Source organism: Gobio gobio, assembly GCF_949357685.1.
Source record: "Gobio gobio genome assembly, chromosome: 15".
NCBI lineage: Eukaryota > Metazoa > Chordata > Actinopteri > Cypriniformes > Gobionidae > Gobio > Gobio gobio.
Window position 1 is genome coordinate 8,523,124 of NC_137108.1, and position 21,036 is coordinate 8,544,159.

At 39.7% G+C, this 21,036-nt stretch overlaps 1 protein-coding gene across 11 annotated transcripts in view; it reads left to right on the forward strand.

Moving 5' to 3' along the window:
• Positions 1 to 18,605, forward strand: part of plecb (plectin b) — a 204,700-nt gene extending 186,095 nt beyond the window's left edge. For 8 of the 11 annotated variants that reach the window (XM_079837956.1, XM_079837950.1, XM_079837951.1 and 5 more), the window contains 8 exons: positions 1,739 to 2,095; positions 2,966 to 3,049; positions 3,393 to 3,497; positions 3,682 to 3,780; positions 5,342 to 8,695; positions 8,915 to 15,985; positions 17,615 to 17,716; positions 17,852 to 18,605. In XM_079837956.1, coding sequence (XP_079694082.1) covers positions 1,739 to 2,095; positions 2,966 to 3,049; positions 3,393 to 3,497; positions 3,682 to 3,780; positions 5,342 to 8,695; positions 8,915 to 15,031 — 10,116 coding nt within the window. In that variant the 3' untranslated portion in view covers positions 15,032 to 15,985; positions 17,615 to 17,716; positions 17,852 to 18,605. The remainder of the gene's footprint in view (positions 1 to 1,738; positions 2,096 to 2,965; positions 3,050 to 3,392; positions 3,498 to 3,681; positions 3,781 to 5,341; positions 8,696 to 8,914; positions 15,986 to 17,614; positions 17,717 to 17,851) is intronic. The other 3 variants (XM_079837953.1, XM_079837954.1, XM_079837955.1) reach the window with 1 other exon arrangement.
• Positions 18,606 to 21,036: the final 2,431 nt, after the last annotated feature.

Below are 21,036 nucleotides of genomic sequence, written 5' to 3' on the forward strand. Positions count from 1 at the left end.
AAGTCACCTTGGAAGTTTGCTGAGGCTCCCTTGCGGGCCCCGGGCCCCTGGTTGTGAACTGCTGATATAGCTATATGAATAGAAGAAATTAAAATAGTCATTTTGTCATTTAAAATTGTGTCATCAAACTATTTTAATTGTGCAAAAATTTTAATAGGATCAGGATTTTAAGCCCATTCAAACCAAGTTTAGTGGACCGTAATGGTGAAATGTGTCTCCAAACTGAATAGCAAAAATAATATTTGTGTTCAAACAGGTTTCCCAATCTGTCCTTGTTTCGGCAAACATTTAGTCATGTGTTGGGCTGATTCTCAAACTAACAGATTATGTTTTGAAGTTGTTGTACTTTTTGGGAAAATAAACTATCAAATGACTTACTTGGAGTTGACTCTACATTTTAGCTATTATGCCAGCCGTAGCTGGAACCAGCTTCCTGAACAGATCAAATGTGCTCCAACAGTAGCCACTTTCAAATCCAGACTCAAAACACATCTGTTCAGCTGTGCATTTACTGAATGAGCACTGTGCCACTGTACGTGCTTTGTCCGAACTGCTTGCATTTTAATTTATATGCTTAAATTTAACCCTGTTTTTATTTTTATTTTTAATTATACTCTTTATTTTTATCTTTCAATATTTTCTTGATTTTTTATTTCTTTAAATTCCTATTATAACTGTAATATTTTTATTTCATTTCTGTGTAAAGCACTTTGAATTGCCACTGTGTATGAAATGTGCTATACAAATAAACTTGCCTTGCCTTGCCTTACATATTAAACTGGAAACAAGAAAGTTTTAACATGGGAAAAAATAATTATTAGATTAGATTAGATTAGATTAGATTCAACTTTATTGTCATTACACAAGTACAAGGCAACGAAATGCAGTTTAGGTCTAACCAGAAGTGCAATAGCAGCAAGTGTAGGATATACAACGTTTGCATAAGTGCAGGACATGGATATGTACTGAATATATATAAATATATATATAAATAGAGAGATGGTTATTACTATAAACAGAATTTACAGGTGAATATGTACTGTGAATATAATATAATGTACAGATGGCTATTACTATAAACAGAATTTTACAGATAGAGGTATACAATGATATGTTAGGCTAAAATGAGGAATATGGCAGTGGATTAAGGTAGTGCAATAAATTATGGACAGAAGCTATCCGAAAAAAGTGTAAAAGTGCAGTGGAAAGTGGTTGCATATTACAGTTAGAAGTATGGTGCAAAATGCAAACGTAAACAGTTGGGACTGTAAATAACAGTCGGCAGTGCAAATGAGCATAATCCGGTTAAGGTATGGTAGTGCAAAATGCATAAGTAAACAGTTGTTACTGTAATTATACTGTAATTATACACCCAAAAATGAAAATTCTTTAATCATTTACCCACCCTCATGTCACTACAAACCTGTATGATTTTCTGTGGAACATGAAAGAAGGTATTTTGAAGAATGTTGGAACCCAAACGGTTCCTACTGACAAAAAAATACACAATGGAAGATAATGGGAGCCAAAACTGTTTGGTTACCAACATTCTTCAAAATATATGTTTGGAAAGACAAGATGGTGAGTAAATGATGACAGCATTTTTTATTTCTGGGTGGACTATTGATTGAGTCAAGATGTCAAATGTTGGGATTTCATTGGTTATTTTCGTGAAAAAGCTGTATGAATTACATACATTTTATTTTGGGATTAAGTCAACTTGTTCTTGTATGTTCAGAAAATGCGTGTGGAGGCAGAAACCCAGCGGCCCGTGTTTGATGAGATGGATGGCGAGCTGGCCAAGGCCACATCGGTCAGCCAGCGCATGTCTCGGGTTTACACTGAACGGGACACTGAGCTGGACCACTACAGACAGCTCCTGAGCAGCCTGCAGGACCGCTGGCGCGCCGTCTTCGCCCAGATCGACCTGCGTCATCGCGAGCTGGAGCAGCTTGGCCGGCAGCAGGGCTACTACAGGGAGAGCTATGACTGGCTCATCCGCTGGATCGCAGATGCCAAACAGCGGCAGGAGAAGATCCAGGCAGTGCCTATAACTGACAGCAAGACACTAAAAGAGCAACTGGCACAGGAGAAGGTACTGAATGACACACGCTTTCTGTAAAGGGCTTTTCAAACCCTTGGTTAACATCTCTTTAAACCTCGGGTAACAGCCAGATTTAACACTGGGTTAAGCAATGCTTCACACTCATTTAAAGGTGATTGCAGTATATTAACGTAATAAAAACAGCAATGTAAAATGTCCCAGTCTCTCGATCCGCCCTGCTGCATACCACAGTAAGATTAATAAAACTAAAAAAAATCCATGAACATGATTTCTGCCTGAATCCCATCGGATTGCTTTCCATCGGCTGTAGAGGGGAAGATGACAACTCCCATGATTCCATGATCATTCACGGCGTCATCAAGCTACGCTTTTGTTATAGTTTTGAATCAGCGACCTCTAGTGGGGAAACTTGCATACTGTGCCTTTAAGAAAACGAACCTTACCTCATTAGATATTTATGTGCTTTGTACAGTCGCAGTCACATCATAAACGTCTGCTATGTTTAGTTTCAATGTCTAAGTGAAACAAAAAATAGCAATGGCCAGTGACATATTCTTTTTGTAGTTTGTTTCAGAGAGTTAAGTGTCAACATTTCCACAGATGGACAAGCAGTTATTGAAATAGGTCACATTCAATTTTGCATTTACCTCGGTGTTATTATCCTCATGAATATGCAACTGACAGCTTTAACGCAGGGTTTACAAATGTACAGTGTGGCATCTTGAAATTTGAACAAAGTTTGAGTAGTGTGAAATATGGAATAAGAATAAAATCTCAGAAGAGAAGCTTCTGGAATATGAATTTCTGTGCACTGATACACATTGCAATTAATAAATGTAGTTCTTTTTGTTAGCCTATTGAAAAGATAGAAGTATAATATGCTGTCTTTCTCCCTCACAGAAACTGCTTGAAGAGATTGAGAAAAACAAAGAGAAAGTTGATGAGTGTCAGAAATATGCCAAAGCTTACATTGATACAATTAAGGTAAGAGAGCGTTATAGAGACACATGTGAGTGAAAGAATAAGTATCTTGGGCTTACAAAGGCTGCATTTATTTGAATACAGTAAAAACAGTGTTATTGTGAAATATTTTGAATATATTTTAAATGTAATTTATTCCTGATGCAAAGCTGAATTTGCAGCATCATTACTCCAGTCTTCATTGTCACATGATCCTTCAGAAATCATTACATCATTATGTATCGCGGTTTCCACAAAAATATGAAGCAGCACTATTAGAATGACACTGAAAACCGGAGTAATGATGCTGAAAATGACAGATTTTTGTTTTTGTTGTTAGAGTGCTACAATCTTTTTGTTTCTTCAGGATTATGAACTACAATTGGTTGCCTACAAAGCTCAGGTAGAACCTCTGACTTCTCCTTTGAAGAAAACCAAGATGGAGTCTGCCTCTGATAACATAATTCAAGAGGTTGGAAAACGCTCATGGATCAGTTCATTCTAATATATACATTTGCATTATTTGATTACTCATGTTTGCATAGATTACTATGGTGTTTTATCAGTTTAAATGTGCAATGTTATTTTGTAAAATGGTACAGCCTACCTACTGATATCATCTGAATGATCAAATTGCTTGATCTTTTTCATCATAGTATGTAACTCTGAGAACTCGCTATAGTGAGCTGATGACGCTGACCAGTCAGTACATCAAGTTCATCACAGACTCGCAGCGGCGCTTGGAGAACGAGGAGGTGCGTGACACCAAGGGACCCTATTCATACCAGACTAACTCAACACACTAACATTAACCAACCCAACCAACCACTCATTTTAAAAAAATCATCTAGATATACTTAATGTATGGGTGACTCAACATTTGTTCTGTCATTTTGGAAACAAAAGCTGTATGTGACAAACAGAAGAAAGTGACAGGTAGAATACATTTCTCCTGTCCAAATTATGTCTTGCTTAAAAAAAGGTTAAGGATTAATAATCACATTACCTTTCAAGGACAATATTTATTATTTAGACATTTGTTTTACAAAAAGTGAGAATAGCTTATGATTCGTTTGCAGATACATTTATATCTCCAACACTTACCAGCAGCTGTTTTGACATATTATAACAGAGCAGAATATGTGATGATTATGTATCTGATACACACTAGGGAAAGCAAGTTGTATGAGGCCCACTTTTCCTATATGCTTTTCTCTTCTCTCACTACTGTATGTCTTTCAAACCCTAACCTTTGGTTTCTTTGCTTCTCCTAACTGCTTGCCAGTGCTTTGTCTTGATGATTGCTTGATCTTTTTTGGGCTCTAAAGAGGTAAAACTTTTCACTACGCTCTAGTAATTTCATACCCTTGTTCCAATATCCCTCTTCATGAATATTCTGAATATTTCCTCCCATCCAGCTTATATGATTTAGCCTTTCTCTGTAAATGTTGTTGTACTTTGGTTCATTGTAGTTTTCTGATTCTCAAAGCTATATTCTCTTAGCCATAGCTATTCTCAAATAGTACGTAAATATCTATTCTCATAGAGTAAGTGTCATTCATTTTCTTTGAGAATCAGATTCCTACTGCCCTTCTTTATTTTACAAGTATTTAATAAGTCATTTGAAATTGAATTTTTTTTCATACTAACTCTCCTCTTTATCTGTGGATCTGCTTGTCTGCCTGAATCATTGCTTTTAACACCTATAGCTTACTTTCCATTGCTAACGGTGGAGTACTTGCTTGCACTATTGGTATTCAGTTGTTCTGTTCATCTCACCATTTGGTCTGGCCACCAAATCAAGCTATCTTAATGATGATATATCTTTAGAAAGTCAGGCTTTTTTTCTTAACACACTTAAAGTTGTATTAATTGTGTGCTTAGTTTTCATCCAGTCATCTAGTTTATAACAACAGCATATTGATTGCATACTATTAGACAGTTTTTTCTTGAATCACTTTAACTGGAATGCAGTAAATGGTTTTCAGAGTGCTACCATTTGAGAGCTTCTCTCACGCATGTTATTGAGTGTAGTGGTTTAAAGCAATGTCTTGTGTCTCCATACATTAATTATATCATATTCAACTCTTAATTTATCTTAACCCCATTTGTCATGTTTGCATCTAAACCTGTCTTCCTTTGAGCTAAACAAAAACCATAACACTTAAAGAATTAGTTCACTGAAAAAATGAAAATGTCTTTCTTGCTAGAGTTAACAAATGATGGCAGCATTTTCATTTTTGGGTAAACTAAATCTTTTAACACCCTGTCATGCTTGATCCTAATTTTCTTTACCATTTACTTCCACTAATACAGAAAGCTGCTGAGAAACTTAAAGCAGAAGAGAGGAAAAAAATGGCTGAAATGCAGGCAGAGTTAGAGAAACAGAAGCAGCTAGCTGAAGCTCATGCCAAGGCCATTGCCAAAGCGGAGAAAGAGGCACAGGAGCTCAAACTCATGATGCAAGAGGAGGTTAGCAAACGGGAGATTGTTGCTGTGGATGCTGAAAGGCAAAAGCAGAACATCCAGCTGGAGCTGCATGAGCTCAAAAACCTCTCAGAACAACAGATCAAATCAAAGAGTCAACAAGTGGAGGAGGCTCTTCATTGCCGGACTAAAATAGAAGAAGAGATCCGCATCATAAGACTTCAGCTGGAAACTACAGTAAGGCAGAAGTCCACCGCAGAAGACGAGGTGAGGCAGCTTAGAGACAAGGCTGCAGAGGCGGAGAGACTTCGCAAAGTTGCTCAGGAGGAGGCTGAGAAACTTCGCAAACAGGTTAATGAGGAGACCCAGAAGAAGCGAATGGCGGAGGAAGAGTTAAAGCTGAAGTCTGAAGCAGAGAAAGAGGCTGCCAGGCAGAAGCATAAAGCCCTGGATGATCTTGAGAAGCTCAAGATGCAGGCTGAGGAGGCAGAGAGACACATGAAGCAGGCTGAGATTGAGAAAGACCGACAAATCAAGCTCGCTCAAGAGGTAGCTCAGAATAGTGCCACTGCCGAGCTGCAGAGCAAGCGCATGTCCTTCGTCAAGAAGACATCCAAACTCGAGGAGTCACTCCGAGAAAAGCACGGGACTGTCATTCAACTGCAGGAGGAGGCAGAACGCCTCAAAAAGCAACAGGAAGAGGCAGACAAGGCAAGGGAGGAGGCTGAGAATGAGCTTGAAAAATGGAGGCAAAAAGCCAATGAAGCCCTTCGTCTAAGGCTCCAGGCAGAGGAAGAGGCCCACAAAAAGACTCTTGCACAGGAAGAGGCCGAAAAACAGAAAGATGACGCTGAGCGCGAGGCCAAAAAACGGGCCAAAGCTGAAGAGTCTGCCCTTAAACAGAAAGACATGGCTGAGCAAGAACTTGACCGGCAGAGGAAGCTGGCAGAGAGCACAGCACAACAGAAGCTTTCAGCAGAGCACGAGCTGATCCGCTTGAGAGCTGATTTTGATCATGCCGAGCAACAGAGATCTCTGCTTGATGATGAACTGTACCGTCTCAAGAACGAGGTCAGTGCCGCAGAGCAGCAGCGGAAGCAGCTTGAAGATGAGCTTTCCAAAGTTAGAAGTGAAATGGACATACTTTTGCACCTGAAGTCTAAGGCTGAAAAGGATAGCATGTCTACCACTGAAAAGAGTAAACAACTCTTGGAAGCTGAAGCTGCCAAACTGAGGGATCTTGCAGATGAAGCAGGCAAGCTCCGTGCCATTGCTGAAGAGGCAAAGAGGCAGAGGCAAGTGGCTGAGGAGGAAGCTGCAAGGCAGCGAGCAGAAGCAGAGAGAATTCTCAAAGAGAAGCTTACTGCCATCAATGAGGCCACTCGCTTGAAAACTGAAGCAGAGATAGCTCTTAAAGAAAAGGAGGCTGAAAATGAACGCCTGAGAAGGAATGCTGAGGTTGAGACTTACCAGAGAAAGGCTCTTGAAAATCAGGCAACCCAGCACAAGCAAGACATTGAACAGAAGATCGACCAGCTCAAGAAATCCTCTGAAATGGAATTAGAAAGACAGAAATCAATTGTGGATGAAACTCTTAAACAGAAAAGAATAGTTGAAGAGGAGATTCGTATCTTAAAACTTAACTTTGAGAAGGCTTCATCTGGCAAGCTTGATTTGGAGCTTGAACTGAATAAGCTGAAGAATATTGCTGAGGAAACACAACAAAGCAAACTACGAGCTGAGGACGAAGCTGAGAAGCTACGTAAGCTTGCCCTTGAAGAAGAAAACAGAAGAAGGGAGGCTGAAGAAAAACTGAAAAAGATTACTGCCGCAGAACAGGAGGCAGGTCGACAGCGACAAGTTGCCCAAGAAGAAGTGGAGCGTCTCAAAAAGAAAGCAGATGAGGCCAGAAAGCAGAAGGAAGATGCTGATAAAGAAGCTGAAAGGCAAATACATGCTGCCAAAGAGGCTGCTGAGAAGGCAATTACAGCTGAACAGCAAGTCCAAAGTGTTCTTGTTCAGAAGAAAGAGGACAGCCTGGTACATAAAAAGCTCAAGGAGGAGTTTGAGAAAGCCAAAAAGCTTGCCCAAGAAGCAGAGAAGGCCAAAGAAAAGGCAGAGAGAGAGGCTGCCCTCCTCCGCCAACAAGCAGAAGATGCAGAGCGTCAGCGTCAGGCTGCCGAGGTTGAGGCAACCAATCAGGCCAAAGCCCAAGAAGACGCTGAGAGGCTCAGAAAAGAGGCAGAGCTAGAGGCAGTAAAGCGAGCCCAGGCTGAGACATCAGCGCTGAAACAAAAACAGATAGCTGATGAAGAGATGGCTAGGCACAAGAAAATTGCAGAGCAGACACTTAAGCAGAAATCTCAGGTTGAGCAAGAACTCGCTAAAGTGAAACTGCGGTTGGATGAGACAGACAAACAGAAGACTCTCCTGGATGATGAACTTCATCGCCTGAAGGACGAGGTTGGCGATGCTGTTAAACAGAAAGCCCAGGTAGAGGAGGAACTGTTCAAAGTCAAGATTCAAATGGAAGAGCTCATCAAACTTAAGCTCAGAATTGAAGAGGAGAATCAACGTCTCATCCAGAAGGACAAAGATAATACTCAAAAGTTTTTGGCTGAGGAGGCTGAGAACATGAAAAAGCTTGCTGAGGATGCTGCCAGGCTCAGCATTGAGGCCCAGGAGGCTGCCCGCATGAGACATATTGCAGAGACTGACCTTGCAGAGCAAAGAGCACTTGCTGAAAAGATGCTTAAAGAAAAGATGCAAGCCATCCAGGAGGCGTCTAAACTTAGAGCAGAGGCAGAAATGCTACAGAGACAGAAAGACTTTGCTCAAGAGCAAGCCCAAAAGCTGCTTGAAGACAAACAATTGATGCAGCAACAGCTTGAGAAGGAAACTGAGGGCTTCCAAAAATCACTGGAGGCTGAACGCAGGAGACAGTTGGAGATAACAGCTGAGGCAGAGAAACTTAGACTTCAGGTTTCCCAGCTCAGTGATGCACAGACTAGAGCTCAGGATGAAGCCAAGAAATTCAAGAAGCAGGCAGATGAGATTAGTGCCCGACTTCATGAGACCGAGCTTGCCACCAAAGAAAAATTGACAGTTGTTCAAAAATTGGAAATACAGAGATTGAGCAGTAACAAAGAAGCAGATGACTTGCGCAAAGCCATTGCTGATCTTGAGAATGAGAAGGCAAAATTGAAAAAAGAGGCTGAAGAGTTACAGAAAAAGTCCAAAGAGGTATTGTGTTAAAGATGGCATAAATTGCTGCTTATGTCATTGTTAACCCTCTTTCCGAAAACTAACATTGCTTTTTTTTTACAAATATGTTCTTATATTTAATTATAATCCATAATTCTTTCTCATTAATCTTAAAATGGACATTTACATCATTGCAAATTATTTGTCCGAATGTTTTCAGCATTGTTTTAATGTTGTTCATTGTTTCTTCTTTTACAGATAGCGAGTGCTCAGCAAGAACAAATTAAACAGGAGAAAACTATTCTCCAGCAGACATTTATGTCAGAAAAGGAGATGCTGTTAAAGAAGGAAAAACAAATTGAGGATGAAAAGAAGAGGTTAGAGAACCAATTTGAAGAAGAGGTCAAAAAGTCAAAAGCCCTAAAAGATGAACAGGAACGTCAAAGAAAACAAATGGAGGACGAAAAGATGAAACTTAAGGCCACTATGGATGCTGCTTTGATGAAACAGAAAGCAGCTGAAAACGAGATGCTCAACAAGCAGAAAGAGATGCAAGAACTTGAGAGGAAAAAGCTTGAACAAGAAAGGATGCTTGCGGAGGAAAACCAGCAACTGCGTGAGAAACTTCAGCAGCTTGAGGTTGCTCAAAAAATCACCCAGGAGATTCACATCCAGACTGAATATAAAAAAGTCCTCAATGGTCAAAGTAATTCTAATGAAGTTGACGGCACACATGGCTTCTCAGCATTGTCTTTCGATGGCATTCGTGAGAAAGTGCCTGCAAGTAGACTTTTTGACATAGGACTTTTAAGCAAAATGGATTATGATAAGCTCCAAAGTGGTGACACTACAATCCAAGAACTCAGCAAGACGGACAAACTCAAAACAGTTCTTAAGGGCAAGGACTGCATTGGTGGCCTTCTTGTACATCCAAATCAAAAAATGCCCATCTATCAAGCTGTCAAGGAGAAGAAGATTGCTCCTGGAACAGGGCTAGTCCTCCTGGAGGCACAGGCTGCTTCTGGATACATAATTGACCCAGTTAAAAACAAGAAACTCTCTGTCAATGAGGCAGTTAAAGAGGGTCTAATTGGACCTGAACTTCACAACAAGATGCTGTCTGCAGAGAGAGCTGTCACTGGTTATAAGGATCCATACACAGAGGCAAAGATCTCCCTCTTTGAAGCTATGAAGAAGGGTCTCATTGGGGAGGATCATGCCTTCAGATTGCTTGAGGCTCAGATAGCAACGGGTGGCATTATTGATCCAGTCAACAGTCATCGTGTGCCAACTGAAATAGCCTATAAGCAGGGTCAGTTTGATGCAGCCACCAATAAAATCCTACAAAATCCAACCGATGATGTGAAGGGATTCTATGATCCAAACACCCAAGAAAATCTGACTTACCGCCAGCTGATAGAAAGGTGTGTCGCTGATCCAGAGACAGGACTGCTTCTTTTGCCCATCTCTGAGGAAGCTGCTCTAAATGCCAGAATATTCACAGATGAGGAAACAAGGGATGTCTTTGACAAGACAACTGTGTCTGTGCCATTTGGCAGGTTTAAAGGAAAGACTGTGACCATCTGGGAGATTATAAACTCTGAGTATTTCACAGAGGACCAGAGAAGAGACCTTATCCGTCAATATAAAACTGGAAAAATTACAGTTGAAAAGATCATCAGAATTGTTCTAACTGTGGCAGAGGAAAAAGAGAAAAAGAATGAGCTTGCCTTCGAAGGCCTGAGAGCACCTGTACCTGCTACAAAACTTCTTGAATCCAAAGTTATTGACAAAGACCTCTATAACAAGTTGCAGAAAGGACAACTGCAGGTTAAAGATGTGTCTGAGATGGAGCATGTGCGCAATGCCTTGAAAGGCACTAACTGCATTGCAGGAGTAATTATTGACTCAAACAAACAAATAATGTCCCTTTATGATGCCATGAAAAGGGAGATGATGAGACCTGGGCCTGCTCTTAATCTCTTGGAAGCGCAAGCTGCTACAGGATATGTTGTAGATCCTGTTAAAAACCAAAAACTTACAGTGGATGAGGCTGTCAAAGCAGGTGTTGTCGGTCCAGAGCTTCATGAAAAACTACTGTCTGCAGAAAGAGCTGTCACAGGCTACAAAGATCCTTACACTGGAAAAACTATTTCTCTGTTTGAGGCTATGAAGAAAGATCTGATCATGAAGGAACAGGGAATTCGGCTGCTTGATGCACAACTGGCAACGGGAGGCATCATTGATCCTGTTCACAGTCACCGTATTCCACATGACATTGCCTGCATGAAGGGCAGTTTTGATGATGCAACCCACAAGATTTTGACAAGCCCAACTGATGATGTTAAAGGATACTTTGATCCAAACACTCAGGAATATGTCACTTATCTGCAGCTTTATAAAAGATGTGTCACTGACAAAAAGACTGGCCTTCAGCTTCTTCCTTTGTCTGAGCAAGCCATCAATGCCAAGGAGGAGATGAAGTATACTGATGCCCAGACCAAAGACACAATGACACAGGAAACTGTTGAAGTTCAGAGTGGACCTTTCAAAGGAAGAAAAGTTACCGTATGGGAGCTCATTAACTCTAACTATCTCACTGAGGAGCAAAGACTTGACTTAATAAGGCAATACAGATCTGGAAAAATGACAATTGAGAAGATTACAAAGTTTTTAATTGTAATTGTAACTGAGAAAGATGCAAAGAAACAAGAAGAAGGCTACTTTAAGGGACTTAGGGCACCAGTTCCAGCCAAGTCATTATTTGACTCCAAAATCATTGACAAGTCTACCTATGATTTGCTGGAACAAGGTAAAAAGACTCCAAAAGAGGTCAGCAAAAACACTTCAGTCAACAAGTATCTTCAAGGCACTGAGAGCATTGCTGGAGTTTATCTTGAGCCTACAAAAGAGAAAGTCAGCATCTACCAAGCAATGAGAAAGAAATTCCTCAGACAAAACACAGGTATTACCTTGCTTGAAGCTCAAGCTGCCACAGGATTCATTGTGGATCCATCAAGAAATGAATGTCTCACTGTGGATGATGCAGTTAAAGCAGGCCTTGTTGGTCCGGAGCTTCATGAGAAACTTCTCTCTGCTGAAAAAGCTGTCACTGGATATAAAGACCCATTCACAGGCAAGAAGATCTCCCTATATCAAGCCATGGAGAAAGACCTTATCCTCAAAGAACATGCCATGCCACTCTTGGAGGCACAGTTGGCCGCAGGTGGAGTTATTGATCCAGTAAACAGTCATCGTATTCCTGTTGATATTGCAATTCAACGTGGCTATGTTACCAAACAGCTGGCCAGCAGCATTGCTGAAAGCAAGTACTTCTCTGACCCTGCATCTGATGAGAACACATCATACAAACAATTGAAAGACAAGTGTATGACAGATCCTGACACAGGTTTAAATCTATTAAAGCTCTCCAAACCACAGGCCCCAACAGTTGTGGAGAAGACATACCTTTACAGTGAAGAACAAACCCAGAGTGATCTATCCACTGCCCAGGTTGATCTACCTATTGAAGGTCAAGGCTCTATGTCTCTCTGGGATGTCATGAATTCAAATCTACTACCTGAGGAGCAGAGGTCTCAGCTTCTGGAAGAATATCGTTCTGGCAACATAACAAAGGAACGGATGATAATCATTATTATTGAGATTCTGGAGCAGAGAGAAATTATTAAAGGGGGGAATATCCAGACGGGCGGCACAAGAAGACGTCAAATTACTATTGAAGATCTTTACAATGCCCGCATCATTGACCTTGAGACCTTCAACCTGTTGAAGAAAGAGAAAAAGACTATGCGTGATGTCATGGAGATGCAAAGTGTTAAGCAGTACTTGTATGGAACTGGCAGTGTTGCTGGTGTGGTGACTGATTCAAATTCCAAAATCAGCATTTATCAAGCAATGAAGAGAGAGATGATGAAGCCAGACATTGCGATTGGTCTTTTGGAGGCTCAAGCAGCCACTGGATTCATAATTGATCCTGCCAGGAATGAAATGCTCACCGTAGATGAAGCAGTGCGCAAAGGTGTGGTTGGCCCTGAAATTCATGATAAGCTTTTGTCTGCAGAGAGAGCAGTCACTGGTTATAAGGATCCATATAGTGGAAAGGTTATCTCCCTCTTCCAAGCAATGAAAAAGGACCTTGTGCCCGAGGACTATGCCCTAAGGCTACTTGAAGCTCAAACAGCAACAGGCGGTATTGTTGATCCAGAATATAACTTCCACCTGCCATCAGAGATTGCCACAAAACGTGGATATATTAACAAAGAGATAAATGAAAAGCTGTCTGATGATGTTAAAGGATACGTTGATCCATTAACTGATGAAAAGGTTTCATATGCTCAGCTTCTGAAAAGATGCAAGGTAGACAAAGATGGGCTATATCTGTTGTCTCTAGCAGACAGAAGGCTGCTCTTCAAAGGTCTCAGAAAAGAAATAACAATAGAGGAGTTATACCGTTCAAAAATCATTGATGAACAAACAGTCAGTGAACTTAATGAGGGGCTTCTAACAGTGGAGGAGGTGAGCAGTAGGTTGCGGAAATATCTTGAGGGCTCAAGCTGTATTGCTGGCGTGTTTGTGGAGTCTACCAAAGACCGTCTATCTATCTACCAAGCCATGAAAAAGAATATGATCAGGCCAGGTACTGCTTTCGAGTTGCTGGAAGCTCAAGCAGCCACAGGTTATATCATCGACCCTATCAAGAACCTCAAGTTAACAGTAAATGAAGCAGTTAAGATGGGAATCGTCGGCCCAGAGTTCAAAGACAAGCTCCTGTCTGCTGAGAGGGCTGTGACTGGCTATAAAGATCCTTATACAGGCAAAATGATCTCATTGTTCCAGGCAATGAAAAAGGGCCTGATTTTGAGAGACCATGGAATTCGCCTTCTTGAGGCCCAGATTGCTACTGGAGGAATTATTGACCCAGAGCAGAGTCACCGCTTGCCAGTCGAAATTGCCTACAACCGAGGGTTTTTCGATGAGGAGATGAACGAGATCCTCAGTGACCCATCAGATGACACCAAGGGCTTCTTTGACCCGAACACTGAAGAGAATCTTACATACTTGCAGCTGATGGAAAGGTGTATTGAAGACCCAGACACAGGTCTTGTGCTCCTGCTTCTAAAAGAAAAGAAACGCGAAAGACAGACTTCTTCCAAATCCTCCGTTCGCAAACGCAGAGTTGTCATTGTAGATCCTGATTCAGGCAAAGAGATGACTGTGTATGAAGCCTACCGCAAAGGGCTTATTGACCATCAGACTTACCTTGAACTTTCAGAGCAAGAGTGTGAATGGGAAGAAATCACAATGACATCATCAGAAGGGGTAGAAAAGTCTTTACTCATTGACCGAAGATCAGGTCGACAATATGACATTGAGGACGCGATTGCAAGAGGCCTTATTGACCAGATTGCAATCGACCAGTACCGCTCCGGCACACTTTCTATCACAGAATTTGCTGATATGTTATCTGGAAACATGGGCGGTTTTCGTTCACGATCCTCTTCCTTTGGATCCACTTCCTCTTTTCCAATGAGCCCCATACCTACCATCAAAACTCCTGCAACTATATGGAATGATCCATCTGAGGAGACAGGTCCTGTGGCTGGAATCCTTGATACAGATAGCCTGGAAAAAGTTTCAGTCACTGAAGCCATGCATAGGAACTTAGTGGATTCTATAACTGGCCAGAGACTGTTGGAGGCACAAGCTTGTACTGGTGGCATAATAGATCTATCTACTGGAGATAAATTCCCAGTTGCCGAAGCGACAGAGAAAGGTCTTATAGATAAGATAATGGTTGACAGACTCAACTTAGCCCAGAAAGCTTTCCATGGATTTGACGATCCTCGCACTAAAGTCAAAATGTCTGCTGCTCAGGCTCTCAAGAAAGGCTGGCTTTATTATGAGGCAGGACAGCGTTTCCTGGAGGTGCAGTATCTTACCGGTGGCCTTATTGAGCCAGATGTTGAGGCACGTATCTCCTTAGAGGAGGCCATCAGGAAAGGTTCTATTGATGGCCGTACAGCCCAAAAGCTCAGAGATGTGAGTGGTTACACAAAGTATCTTACGTGTCCCAAAACCAAACTGAAGATCTCCTACAAGGATGCCATGGACAGAAGCATGGTTGAAGAGGGATCTGGCCTTAGGCTTCTGGAAGCTTCATCAACATCAAGTAAAGGTCTCTACAGTCCCTACAATGCCAGTGGTGCTGCATCTGCCTCTGGATCTCGGACTGGGTCCAGGACAGGCTCTAGGTCAGGTTCAAGAAGAGGCAGCATTGATGCTACTGGCTCTGCATTCAGCTTGAACTTCTCATCATCATCATATACTTCCTCCAGTTACAACCGCAGATTTTAAAGCTCGACCCCATGTGGTCCTGCAGCTTTCATATCAATGCTGACTCTATACACTAGTTACATAATACACAGAAATTAATTAGACAAAAAGAATGATTTTTTTTTTCTGCTTTGCATGTGTTTGGAAAATATAGGAAAGTATAGGAAAATGCATTCCAAAAACTACCAGTATCTTTTTGTCTGACAATGGCTAAGTTCCCATTTTATGTAGTTTGGATGCTTAGGAACTATTAATTACCTGGTTAGCTTTAATCATAGTTCAAGTTATTTCAGTTTATGCTGATATGTTATGTATTTTGAAAGTGGTATTTTTATTTTCTTATTTTATACTTAAATACAGCATCTAAATTCAGGAAATGTTTAAATAGTGCAAATTACTTTCAGCATTTTGGAGATTTGTATTTTTAAATGAAACTCAGATTAGACTGTATTTAATATTACTTATATTGAGTCTATATTTCTACTTATTATTTTTGAAAACATTTTTAATACTTCGGTTTATTTCAGAATAATGTACCAGAAAATATACCAAGTTTTACAAAGAAGACATTAGATTAACAAAGAGTGTGGATATTTTTACACATTTGTATAGAGTTAATATACAGATATTTTAGAGCAAAAAAGGTGCAGCTTGTTTCATGGAATGTAAAAAACACTATACCTATGCATAAACACTAAAGGAAGAAGCAATCACCTTGTGCAACAAGCCAATATTTATGTCCTCTAAAACTGGAGTTTTCTGTTATAAAAGTCCATTTTTCATTTACTGGATCCAGTCCCTGTCCAAAGTCCTTTGCAAAATAAATCATTACCCCTGACTGACAGTTAAGGAGTCCTCAAGGCCCAGATTCCTCCAATTCAGTCCTCCACTGATGTGTTATCCAATGAAGATTTCAGATGTCTCAGGTGTCTGATCCATTCCTCACTCATAACATCTGGATGAAATGTAGAACTTGTAAGTTGAACTAAAAATGTAAAACAACACAGATTTTACTTTTCAAAATTCTTTTTACTGTCTCAAAGCCTTTCTTACTTAGTTCTGTCACTGTGCTTTTTAAAACAGCTAGAAGATGTTTCTGAAATCTTGAACAGCTTCTTTAATGAACTGAATGCCATATGTGACCCATGCTGGCAAAATGAGTCGAAATCAAACGCAACCTCTCAAAGCCAACACGGAAGTGACTTAAACTGCAATTTATCGACTGGCCACTAGGGACAGGCTCCAAAACGGAGTCAAATCTGTATCTCGCCCATGTTAAAATCCCCAACTTTACAGCAGAATGTTTTTTACAGCCTGGAACAAAAAGTGGTTTTGGTCTATATAGCTAATTAAGCCCTTCATGACAACTGTGAGGGGGGTCTCATCCATTTCAATTATATTATAAATTATATTAAACCTTAAAGTTCTGCATAATTAAGGCAGCCACCATTGTGGCAATCCACCTGTCACTCAAGTGGCCACCACTTGAGTGACAGGTGGATTGCCACTATGGTCGAGCTAGGCGGGCGTGACTTCAGCAACCAGGCACCTCAGCTCCAACCACGTCCCGCCTCTTTGCCCATTTTCAGTTATCTGGGAGTGACGCGCTGTCAAGATGGCGATGGCCCACTTTAGGCTTCAGAAATGCTCTTCAGAAACCTACGAGTGACGTCACGGACACTACGCATAGCGTTTCCAATGCTCCAAATAGCAATTAAACATCTAAAAGTATCTTTATTCGTACATTTTCTGAGAGGAGTACCTTTCCTTTGTCCATGGAAAATGCAGTTTTTCTCTGCTTGACTTCTTGACGGTGTTTCCCCTCAGCACAAGTTTGGTAGACCTATCGTTGTAAAGCGCAGCATTCCAACTTTGTGAATATTCATATTCTGAGTCTGAGCCAATGAAATATGATTTTCAAACTCATGTTGATGTAAACAAAACAATCTTACTCGCGCTGACTGACACATCCGAAGCTTGTGCACAAAAACTCTCTGAATTACAGTATTTCCAAATTACATAAACATTATCTGTAGTCTTAAATGAACGTTTGGTTAACTGTCGGAGAAAAACATCTGATGTGTAACATTATATTAGATCCGTGCATTACAGTAGATAGGCCTATACATATAGTATATAGGCTGTATCATTAATGTTAATCAAACAGTTGTGGTATCATGGGGGTAAATCGTTTGTATATATACTGTATATATATATATATATACACAAGACCCTATAGATATGGTATTTGACTTGCTGTGTACCAAGTTTGCCGTTATTACCAGGGATTTTAAGGTATGGTTTCTAGATTTTGTTTTGGAACCTTCAGAAAACTTTTACTAGATTTTTCTCAAAATCTAATTAGCTGACTCTATCGACTTCAAACAGGTGTAGCTCTCTCATTTTTAGCCTGATTCCAACAAATCATACATCATTTTTTATAGAGAATGTGAAAATAACAATAACTAATTTTTGAAAATTTGCTCATTGCGACTCATTTTGCCAGCACGGGTCACAAATGTTTCCTTGACAGCATTCAGCCATATAATAGTTGTGCTTGTGTCATTTATAGTTTGCGTTTTGTCATGTTTTCCCCCCCCACAGAGATCATCAGTTACTAGATATGGACTTGATGATGCCACACATTTGTTCTTGGAGCACAAGATAAATGATGCTCATCAGCAGCCCACATCCTTAGACATTCAGGTAGTGTATTATACGTTCACGTTTGTTTTTGCATTGTATGCACCTATGTTTGATACCAAGTATATTTTCGTTTCCCTTCATTCGTTGCCTTTTTTGTCATTTTGTTGCTTCATAGTATATTTTTATTGTTTTTAGATCCTTACTGAGGGTTTTCTTCTTCCATTGCATCTGCCATTTGCATGAAGACACTAGAGGCTAGGGCTACCTTGAAGTTTGCCTTGGATATCACTGGGAGCTGGACTTTGGAGTTTACACAAAATAATTATAAACAACAAAAGAATTGGATCCAATAAATTGATCTTAATGTGGACTTTTATGTAGAATCTCCGAGTTCTACTGCCTACATTGTTTCTAGCCCCAAAATATGTTTTTAAATAAAACACTTGATACACTATACATATCCTTGTGTTGCACTTCTCCAGGAGGTAACACATTTACATAATACAGATAAATACAGATTGCATGTTTGACTGAATGTATTTAGGCTCATTTGGGGTTATGGCCATTTTTGTTATTAATTTTTACATTTCCTGTGCCAAAAATGTTTTAGTCATTTGTTGCCTCCCATGTATTTCTTTGCTTGTTTTTATATTACTGTACTGTTGTGCCTTTTGAAAGTACATTACTTTTTTCTTTGTATTTCTTTTTTTCCTTTTTTTTGATGTTATATATGTAAAATATTGTTTTGCATGTTTCACTAACTTGTGTTTCTAAAAAGATGAAGAATAGAATTTTGAATTATTACCAATATATAAAAGAATATATGAGTAAAAGATGTATGAAATACTAACTGGTGGATGAACCTTTTCCTTAAGAGATACTGGTAATAAAAAAGGAGTTTTTAAAAACACAATACCCAAGTGTAAATAAATATATTTTGGAAAGATCAGTTCCAGTCTTGTAGAGTTTGTGTTTTCATTAATTGATCATCTATTTCACTGTGACATTCCAGGAAATAACTGGAAAATATAAGTAATCAAGTATCAAAACACTTTTACAAAGCAAGCAACTGAATATGAATAATCACCACACTACTTAAAACATACAACCAGGAAACATAATGCAGATGATGGTATTGATTGAGAAACAGTCAGAATTCAGTGCATGGTGGCCTCTGGTGGAAGGGAAGTTGGATGACAGGCTCAGATGACATTATGTTAAATCTGTAGGCTGAAAGACAGAACCCAGAGGGAGACACATTTATGGATGGACTGCCCTTCTGCCATTATGCTACCGACAGCCTCTCTGGTCCCCCTGCATTAACTGCACCTGTGCTGTGCCTTTCTCCACATGATGGCGGCTCTACGGTATGTTTTCAGATCAACAGAGAGATAGAATAACACAGCGAAGGAACCCACAACAAATCTAATGTACAAAAAGAATTAGACTAATAAGCTGAACATTGTTGATATTCAAATAATTGCAAATTAATTAATACATATGTGCATGTAATAAAGTGTATTTTGTGTCCATCTGTTTCAGGAATCAGATGCACAGAAGGGCAGACAAGGGTAAACTAAAAACAATGTTCATTTCCAGTTTTATATTTTATTATTAAACCCCATATATATATATTACCCCATATAATATTTATATTATATTAATTATATTATATTGGGAAATTTGTTTTGCTTAAACAATTCTCCAACAATTTTGATCTATTTTCCATTTAAAGGCACACTATGTAAGATTTTTGGATTAAAATATCCAAAAACCACAAGATCAGTGTTATATGTTTTGTTGACTTGTGTACTTGTGACTTGTGTAATTTTACGGACATTTCCATTAACCCTAACATAGAGCGCAATGAAGCTCAAAATTCTAAATACAGATAAAACATCTGTAAAAAATTAAATACATAATTACATATACATCTATGGAAGGGTCAGAGAGCTCTGGGATTTCATCCAAAAAATCTTCATTTGCGTTCTGAAGATGAATAAATGTCTTACAGGTTTGGAACGACATGTGGGTGAGGAATTAATGACAGAATTTACATTTTTGGGTGAACTAACCCTTTAAGAGATATAACCACTTTAGACGGAAAGATATGAAGCTGACTAGCTGAAGACGTTACTGTAGCTTTAGCCATTAATAGACTCTGTACTTCCTTGAGAATAAATTCCAGCACAGCGCCACAACAACCAATTAAATGACCCTTCACAATAGATAATGCTCTACAATGAACTGTTAGAGAGCTACATATGGCAATTTACCTGTTCAATAAAACCCTTACTCATCTGTTGAGTAATAAAAATCTCCACATCACCTTTGCAACATAAATCCCTCAGTTCTCATCATCTCCAAAAAGCCAAGCCAATGTTGATTCTTGTGTTATTACAAGCTGCGTCGCGGGTGTGCAGGTACCTATAAGAACCTCAGGACTATACCCATTTTCTAAATTCTAAACCGATTTATAAGTATCTTGTGTATTAAAGGGGTCATGAACTGGCTTTTTAAAAATGTTTATACTGTTTTCTGAGGTCTACTTATAACGTTTGTGTGGTTTTTACATTCAAAAACATCATAATGAATAAGTAATAGGCTATTTTCTACCCTGGTTTTGAGCCTCTCTCGGTTTTTATGGGCGTGCCGAACTGAAGACTTGGAAGTAAACACCCACGGCTAGGATTGAATAAGCTTTGCATATTATAATGAGCTTCGTCTCCCCCATGAGTTCACGTGAGGAATTGTTTTGGAAGCGTGTGGGAAACTGCAACCGGAATGAATCACCCACAGGGCTCGCAAAATGTCTTTATCAAACAAACACAATGATTTATCTCTCATCCACCGCAATTAATTGGAATGTTATTTTATTTGTATTACTTGGCCCGCCCAATCGGTGAATATAATCGCAAACTGTGCATCACTAACACACACACACACACACACACACATGCACGACCCTCACTGGAGAGTCAGGGATAAGGCATGATCAAAACTTCTGCGATTGTATTTTTCCTTCAAATATCAAGTCAAGAGAGTGAACAACACACATCAAGAATGGAATGTTATTTCACTATTTAAAGGGTTAATTCACCCAAAAATGAAAATTCTGTCATTAATTACTCACCCTCATGTCGTTCGACACCCATAAGACCTCCGTTCATCTTCGGAACACAAATGAAGATATTTTTGTTGAAAGCTGATGGCTGAGAAAGGCTTCAGATAGGCCTCCATTGGCATTCAGTACATTTACACTCACAAGACCCATAAAAGGCACTTAAAACGTCGTTACAAAATCCATCTCACCACAGTGGCTCTACAATAATTTGACAATGCGACGACAATAGATTTTATGCGCAAAAAAAAATCTAAAT